The sequence below is a fragment of the Mus pahari genome, chromosome 1 (genome assembly GCF_900095145.1).
Source record: "Mus pahari chromosome 1, PAHARI_EIJ_v1.1, whole genome shotgun sequence".
NCBI lineage: Eukaryota > Metazoa > Chordata > Mammalia > Rodentia > Muridae > Mus > Mus pahari.
Genome location: NC_034590.1, coordinates 124,107,586 through 124,116,341, shown reverse-complemented (window position 1 = coordinate 124,116,341; position 8,756 = coordinate 124,107,586). Strand labels below are relative to the sequence as shown.

Below are 8,756 nucleotides of genomic sequence, written 5' to 3'. Positions count from 1 at the left end.
GATGGTATGTGAAGAGAAGAACAAAGAAACCAACTTCTTATAAGCCTACTTTTACATAAACTAATCCATTCCTGTCAGAACTAATTCAGTCCCAGAAGAAAGACACCAATGCTTTATCAAAGTTCCATTTCCCAATATTGATACCTTAACAAACAAACTTCAACATAAATTTGGATATGGAAAGATGATATGAAAACTATACCATTCTGTGTCACCTTCCACGGAGCCCTAGGACAAGGACACAGTGACTCATCTGGAACGCACATCTTAATAACTGACTGATCACTTATTATGTGTTGGAATTTTATACATGGCACCTTATGTTTTTGAAAGAAAATTCATAAACTACCTACTGCAACCTAATTTAAAGATAGAGAACTTGAAACAAGAGATATTAGATAGCTTAGCAGGGTGATAGGTGAGTAAATGGTGCAGACATGAATTGATTCCTGGGAGTCTCACGCCATATGTAACATTTATCTCAACTATAGTTTACTGCCCAAACATTAAGACAATGATGCAATTGAGGAGAATGTGTGTCTTTACATATATTTATGTATGTGCATGTTCATGTATGTGCAAGTGCACATGCAGGTGGAGAAATGTCTTCATTGTCATTTATCAGACACCATCTACCTTGATTTCTGAGATAGGTCAATTAATGGCTTAGAATTTTCCAAGTAGCTTAGTCTGGCTGTCCAGTCCACTGTACTGACTTTTAAAATTAGTTCTCAAAATCTAACTCAGACCCTCATGCTTACAAGCACTTGACTAACTGAGTCATCTCCCAGGCCCCTTTTGTTTTTAGTCCTCTGTGATGTGCAGCTGTTCATGCATGTGTAACTACTTGTCCATAGCATCTATAATGTAGATGATTATTATTAACCCAGGTTTTCTCCTTGTCCTTGTGGTCTGTGTAAAACATGGCTCTAACCAACACATGGAACAGCTCATCGGTAATTATGTTCATCTTCTTGGGATTCTCAGACCACCCAGAACTCCGAATCTTCCTCTTTCTGACTTTCTTGAGCATCTATCTCGTGACCTTGACCTGGAACCTGGCCCTCATCTTTCTGATCAGAGGTGACATCCATTTACACACACCCATGTACTTCTTCCTCAGCAATTTGTCCTTCGTTGACATTTGCTACTCATCCTCTGTAGCTCCCAAGATGCTTTCTGATTTCTTTCGAGAGCAGAAGACTATCTCATTCCTGGGATGTGCTGCTCAGTTCTTCTTCTTTGTCGGTTTGGGCCTAACTGAGTGCTTCCTGCTGACAGCAATGGCATATGATAGATATGCAGCCATCTCTAACCCTCTGCTCTACACCATCATCATGCCCCAGGGTCTCTGCATGCGCATGGTAGCTGGGGCATATCTTGGTGGCTTCCTGAGTTCTTTTATTCAGGCCAGTTCCATATTTCAGCTCCACTTTTGTGGGCCAAATGTCATCAACCACTTCTTCTGTGACCTCCCACCAATCCTGGCACTTTCTTGCTCTAACACATTCCTCAGCCAAGTGGTGAATTTCCTCATAGTGATCACAGTAGGAGGGACATCATTTCTCATCCTGCTGGTCTCCTACAGTTACATAGTGTCTGCTGTCTTGAAGATTCACTCTGTGAGAGGCCGGTGGAAAGCCTTCAACACATGTGCCTCGCACCTCATGGCAGTGACCATGCTGTTTGGGACAGCACTTTTCATGTACCTGCGGCCCAGCTCCAGCTACTCGTTTAGCAGAGACAAGGTAGTGTCTGTCTTCTATTCACTGGTGATCCCCATGCTGAACCCTCTCATTTACAGTTTGAGGAACAAAGAAATCAAAGATGCCCTGTGGAAAGTGATGGAGAGAAAGAAAGTGTTTCCTAACTTGTGAGTGATAGCACACTCCTCTACTCAACTGGAGACACACACGACCCTCGACATCACCTCTGCTTCTGCCTTGGGCAAAAAAGGCATTATGACAGAAGCCTGATATGACTGTCTCCTGAGAGGCTCTGCCAGAGCCTGACAAATACAGAGATGGATGCTTGCAGCCAACCATTGGACTAAGCATGGGGTTTCCGGTGGAGGAGTTGGAGAAGGGACTGAAGGAGCTGAGGAGGTTTGCAGCCCCATGGAGGTTGACCCCCTGAAACTCCCAGGGATTGGACCACCAACCAAAGAATACACATGGAGGAACCCATGGCTCCGGCTACATATGTGGCAGAGGAGGGCCTTGTTGGACATCAGTGGTAGGAGAGGCCCTTGAGCCTTTGGGTGTTCGGTGCCCCAGTGTAGGAGAATGCCAGGGAGAGAAGACAGGCATGGGTGGGTGGGGCGCACCCTCATAGAAGCAAGGGGGGATAGGATAGGTGGTTTCTAAAGGGAGACCCGGAAAAGGGAAGATGTTTGAAATGTAAATAAGGAAAATATCCAATTAAAAACAAGAAAGGCATTAAGTGTTCATATTTTAAAGTGAATTATTAAAATGATCCCTAAGAGAGTGTAGGGAGATATGACTGGAACTGGGGGGCATAGGACAGTGATGTGGAAAGCTAGTATAGTGAAACTCCCCTGAAATCTACAAGGGTGATCCTAGAGAAGACTCCTAGTAATGTGGGGTACAGTCTGAACTGGCCATCTTCTGCAACCAGGAAAGGCTTACAGTGGTGGAACTGAGACACCAACCCAGTCATAAAACCTTGTATCTACAGTCTGTCCTGCCTGCAAGATGTGCTGGGGCAATGGTGGTGCAGAACTTTCAAGAGTGGCCAAGCAATGACTGATCTAACTAGCGACTTACACCAGAGAGGTAGCCCCTGCTAGACACTGCCTTAATAGCCAGGAAATGCTGGATAGCCCAGCGTCCAAAGATAGAACCAAACAAAACTGACCAAAAAAGTCAGCGAAATGATTCTTAATATAATTCTGCTATACTCATCGATCAATGCCTAGCCCAACTATCATCAGAGAAGCTTCAACTAGCAGTTGCTGGATGGGAGCAGATGCACAGACTCATAGATAAACATTAGGTGAAGCTTGGGGAACTTCTCTGAAGAAAGCAAGAAAGGACTGTAGGAGCCAGAGGGGTTGAGAATACAAGAAGAGCATAGCCCACAGAATCAACTAAACAGGGATCATAGGGGCTCACAGAGCCTGCATAGGTCTGAGCTAGGCACTCTGTGTATGTTATGGTTGTTTAGCTTGGTGCTCTTATGGGACTCCTAACCGTGGGATTTGGGGGAATCTCTGACTGGGGCTGCCTCATCCAGCCTCAGTATAAGGATTTGTGCCTAGTCTTATTGTATATTGTCATGCTGTGTTGAGCTAATATCCCTGGGAGGCCTGCTTGTTCCTAAAAGGAAATGGGAAAGGAGTAGATGCAGGGGTTGGAGGGAAAGGTGTTGAGAGGAATGGGAGGAGGGAACCTGCAGTAGGGATATATTATATCAGATTGAGAGAAAAATAAAATAAGAAAAAGAAAATTAGGCCCTTCCTATCAGATGTGTCTCTGTGTTCTTCATACTCACTTGCTTGTTGCAGTCACCAGTCAAGGACAAAGGTGCAAGGAATTTCTGTATAAAAACAACTTTCATCATGGTAGCCCACTCATTTAATCTTCTGCTTCTCAAGAAGCAGAAGCAGACAGACCTCTGTGAACTGGTGCTAGCCCAATCTACATAAGGAGTACAGGGCTACATACTGAGATGCTATATCAAAAAAAGTATAATGACATATTTTTATAATAATTGTGACAAATATTTGTTATTAGGTAGTATACACCAAACACAAAAGTTACTTAATCAAACATTTGTTAGAATGTTTTGTTTGTATATAGGGTACAAAATGAAGAAACAAGATTTCAGCAAGAAGCTGAATGCTCTCAGCATCACACCAGAAATTAAAGCAGAACTCAGGTACACAAACAGATCTTCTGGAAATTTCTACTGTCAGATGGCAAAATTTGAAGAGATCTGTCATGCATAGGTTGAATAAATTATAAGAACAAAACATCTATTCCATTAAACAGGGTCTTCTTGTTAAATCCCCTTTCTGGCTACTGAACCATTCTCTAATCAAATACTTAGGGGCACTTTCCTTTGGTATGGCTTCTCACTGCCTCAGCTGCACAAGAACCTAACAAACCTGAGTCCAATGTTCCAATAGTTTTCTACTGTTACTCGTCTCTCTCCAAGTCTGTCATCTGGTGAGTCAGAATTGCCTAGATTTTAACCATGTTATTCTGTCAGCAGTCTGACACTGAGAATGAAGTCCACTACAGCTTAATGTTCTGTCTTAATCACCATAACCATACCTATTCTCTTCTCTATAAAGAGATCTCTCCAAAATCTCTTTTCCTCCCCTACCTGGTTAATACATACAGCTACATGAGGGGTACTGCGTATTTTCCATCATCTTTGGGGCAATATAGAGCAGCTTTCATATCTGTATAGCTTTTCAGTGTGGTCCCTCCCTGACCTTCTAGGAGAGATGGGGATAGTGTTCCACACATGCTGCACTATCTAGGCTTTTTCCATCATCAATCACCAAATCCTGAACTACAGCATCATTCATGACTCCAAGGGCCTCCAGGCCAGGAGAGGCACACAAAGGGAAATCAGATTGCCAGGAATCCTCATATCTTAGCTTAGGGCTCTGTAATGATATTCCTAACCAATACCTGGATTCTTCAGGAGTGTTGAGAAACCAAGATAATTAAATGTTTTAGAAAATAATTTAATAGCTATCATATATTTATGATATCAAACATCACACACACACACACACACACACACACACACACACACACGTCTTTGTTGGTCTTCACTTCTTAGAGGAAAGATGCCAAAGGACTTCTCATGGTATTCTGGCTGAGTCTTCTTCCAATGACTCATGCTGATTCAGCAGAGTCTTGCTGTTTCTCTTAGATCATGCCACCACTGCTGATTTGTGTTTGGTGTTTGCCATTGAACTGGACTGCTGGTATCCTAACAGCAAAGAGTGGAATCACCCCCCCCCCCAAGGAACTATTTCTAAACAGGTCCACAATGCCCTTTTCCTCTTAACCTTCTTTTTCTCCTACCTCTAGTTGGTGGGTTAGAAGGGAGTTTGAAGTGTTTAAGAACCCTAAATAAAGTAGGTTTTGAAAAATATCTAAGCCTACAAATCTCTGTGCCATTTTTCCCTATCCTTTGATCTACCAGATAGAACCACATGTGATGTAATCTGTATCTAATTTTCCCAGACAATGAACCCCATGAATGTAGATCACTCTGTTTATCTGATACCCAGAAGGTGCCAAATACATATTGTAATTGGTCATTATCACTGACCTTTTAAAGAAAATCAATGATATGATCAAGTGTCATATGGCAGTATGATAGCTGTCATATGGTTGTAGCATATTATTGATGAAATGTCTGCAAAAGGGTGTGAATGACTTCACACAAAGCTCGATGCTGATCTAACCAAGAGAAGTGGCTTGTGGGGATTTTTCAGGTTTTCTTGAATATACTTACATCACATCCTCATTGTCTTCTCATTGTGGAGGCAGGTTGGGGACAAAGAGACAGAGGGAGAAAATGCACACATATGTGTTGCTTAGTAACACTTTTAATAACTCCCATTGCATCTGCAAGTGCTTGCCTTCACCACTGAAAATTACATGTGCTACAAATATCTGACACAAATCCCTATGCTGACTATTATATTAGACGTCTAATTTGGTGTTTGAGGGAGCACTGTAGGCTGTGCATGTGTTCAGGTGAAGAAGAGCAAAGCCTTGACAATGGATAAACTGGCATGCTTGTCTTTCTAACACAACGGTAGGTAAGAGCATCCTGAAGACCTAATAAAATTTATGATTTATGTAGTGTTCAAACTTTAGTCTCTGAAAAGTAAAATACCCATTAGTAAATTAAATATATCTCATTTTGAACTAAAAGTTAGAAACTCTTAGCTCCATGTGGTAGCACACATCTATGATTCTATGATCTATGATTCACTGGGGAGGCCAGCCTTGTCTACACAGAGAACTTTGTGACAGCCAGAGCTACATAGTGAAATCTTGTCTCAAAAACTAAGATATATATATATATAGGTTAAATATAAGATTTATAGCATAAAACAGTACTTCTGAAAACACATTTAAATTAAAAGGTTATTTTCTTTATGTCAAATTCTATTGGGTTTTTATGTTAAACTCTACTATGAACATCTACTGAGTATCTGTGATGTATAGGTTATTAACCCCCATGGTTCCCTTCTAAAAAGAAGATTAAATGCTAGCTGCAAGCAGGAAGAGAAACTTGAGTCATAGAGTTGCCAATGTTGTAAAGACATTGGTGACCTACATTTGTATAGCACTTTGAAGTGATGGTTTATACTCACAGGCAGAAAGACAGCTCGGGGACTCTCACAGTAATGCAAATGAAAAGGAGATGTAGAATAAGGTCTTAAATGGAGTGAAAGAGAACTGTCACTTATTGGGGACCTACAGCACATTACACACTCACATCCATTAGTTCATACATCTGTTCCAAAAGAATTATTGAATAACTGGTGTGTGCTAGGGAGATGCTACTGCTTCGATGGAGATGGAATGAAGTCTCAGCTCCAGGAACTTTGCATTTTAAGGGAAAGTAAAAATACATATAGAAGATGCTGGACTTCCATAAGCAAAGTCCTCTGTGAAGAAAACAGGCTTCTCATTTCATGGAATAGTATTCCAAACTTCTAAATAGCCAAGTTGCTCAGGGTTAGAGTCAAGATGGAAACTACTTAAACCTAGCTGCAATACTTGTGTCCTTTAGGCAAGCTGCCACTAGGGCTGATCATGCAACCATGAAGTGATAATGTAAAATGCCTATCACTTAACTCTGACCTGTTCTTGAGCCTGAGTCTAGAAATTTCTGAAGTGATTGACTACAAAGCACAGATAAAATGCTAGTACTTCAAAGAGGTGCAAACTGTCAATAGTTTTGATCTAAGTTCTGAGAGAACCGAATAGACAAGTCCCAGGCTCTTCACTGAACCAGTGCCTCTAAGAGCCATAAGAAATAAAAAGAAAAACAGGAGCCTACTTCCCCACCCCAAGCCTTTCTTCAGTAAGTTGTATTTCTTACAACTTTGCAGAAAAGGAAAGGAATATATACAATATCAGAGTTCAACTCGCTAGAGAAAGCATTTCATTTCAAATGGAGAGTGTGAGTTACTTACTTTAAAATCAGAAGTGATTTTAATTTTTAGCTAGATGTTTCTAACAAGACAGAAGGCGATATACATTTAAAGTAAAGTTGCTTATCAGGTGTGGTGTGGCTCCCCTGAAATGTCACTGCTTGGGGGGCTAAGACAGAAGGTCAAGTCAGCAACAGCCTGAACAACCTCACAAGACCTTGTCTCCAAAAAAAAGTAAAAACTTAATCCCTGAATTAGTCATCAATTTCTCAGAATTGTCTAAATAAAATTACTCACAGAGAATGGCCACAACCATGGAGGTCTTCATCCTCTCAGACTTTTAGGCATGTAGGGTTTTTATTCCCTAAAAAATTATATCAGCCAATATATATTAATCAGTGATTGTTTTAACACATCACTAACGGGCTCTTGTCACAGTTCTGCAATGTCAGCAGCAAAGTTTGCAAATTTTAAACTATTCATTATTTACCACTTATTGGGCCAATTTTTACATCAAAACATTAGCCTATATTGTTCTTTCTTTGACTGTGTACTGCCCTGTGATGAGCCTCCACGGACCTTATGACACTAAGCATTTGGTTTATTCATTCTTTAACCTGAATTCCCAAAGTAGAATTTTATATTTACTAACATTTACATACTCTCCGAAATGGCATGCCTACAAGTTTTGTCCTTGGAATTGATCTTTGAAGGTATTACTTTCCCCACATCCACATCTAAATAACAGGCCTTTTCAACATTGGCCAATATTCTACATAAAAAAAAAAAACAGTATCTGACTGCAATTTTAATTTGCATTTCTTTCACTAGATTAACCACCTTTTCATATGTGGGCTGATCGCGTCTCTGTGTGACTTATGATCCATTTTTTAAAGCTTCTATCTGTGTCACATTGATTTATAAGAGTTTTTCATCAGAGATATTAGGAATAGACCAGGTGTGGTGGTAGGCATCTTTAATCTCGGCACTTAGGAGACGGGGCGGCCAGATCTCTAAAAGTTTGGGGCCAACTTGTTTACATAGTGAGTTTCAGGCCAGAAAAGGATACTTAAAAGAGACCTTGTCTCACAAACAACAACAACAACAAAGATTAATTTGAGGGTGGGATGGGGAGGCTGCAAACAGTTTCCCATTTTTCATTTATATTCAATTATTAATATTATAATACTTTTATTTTTCTATAATACTTTTAAAACCATAGTTATTACATATTGTCACTTAATCAAACCTAACTTTTTAATGTAATTTTCATGTACCTCAAAACATTTTTATTATTTAGTTATTTATTTATGTTATGTGTATTAGTGTTTTGACTGCATGTGTGTCTATGCATGACTTGTGTGCCTTGGTGCTCCTGGTGCCTGTGGAGACATTCAGTCCTCTGACAATTGAATTAACAATGCTTGGAAGCCACCACATGGGTTCTGGGGATCAAATCCGGGTTGTCTAAAAGAGCAGCCAGTGCTTCTAACCACTGAGTCATCACACCAACCCCTCCAAAAATTCTATTCAAAACCTTCACTCCAACCTTATGCTAATATTTTCACCGCTTTATTTGTTATCTATGGTTTTCTTT

The 8,756-nt window shown here is 40.4% G+C and overlaps 1 protein-coding gene across 1 annotated transcript; it reads left to right on the top strand.

Annotated features, from left to right (window-relative positions):
• The first annotated feature begins 903 nt into the window (after positions 1–903).
• Positions 904–1,939, top strand: LOC110335086 (olfactory receptor 5A1-like). Its single transcript, XM_021217167.1, has one exon. The coding sequence runs from the start codon at positions 924–926 to the stop codon at positions 1,875–1,877; it is 954 nt and encodes a 317-aa protein (XP_021072826.1). The 5' UTR covers positions 904–923; the 3' UTR covers positions 1,878–1,939.
• The last annotated feature ends 6,817 nt before the right edge of the window (positions 1,940–8,756 follow it).

What these genes read in the sequence shown, in the direction of transcription:
- LOC110335086 (XM_021217167.1), top strand. Translation starts at nt 924, where the DNA reads ATGGCTCTAACCAACACATGGAACAGCTCATCGGTAATTATGTTCATC.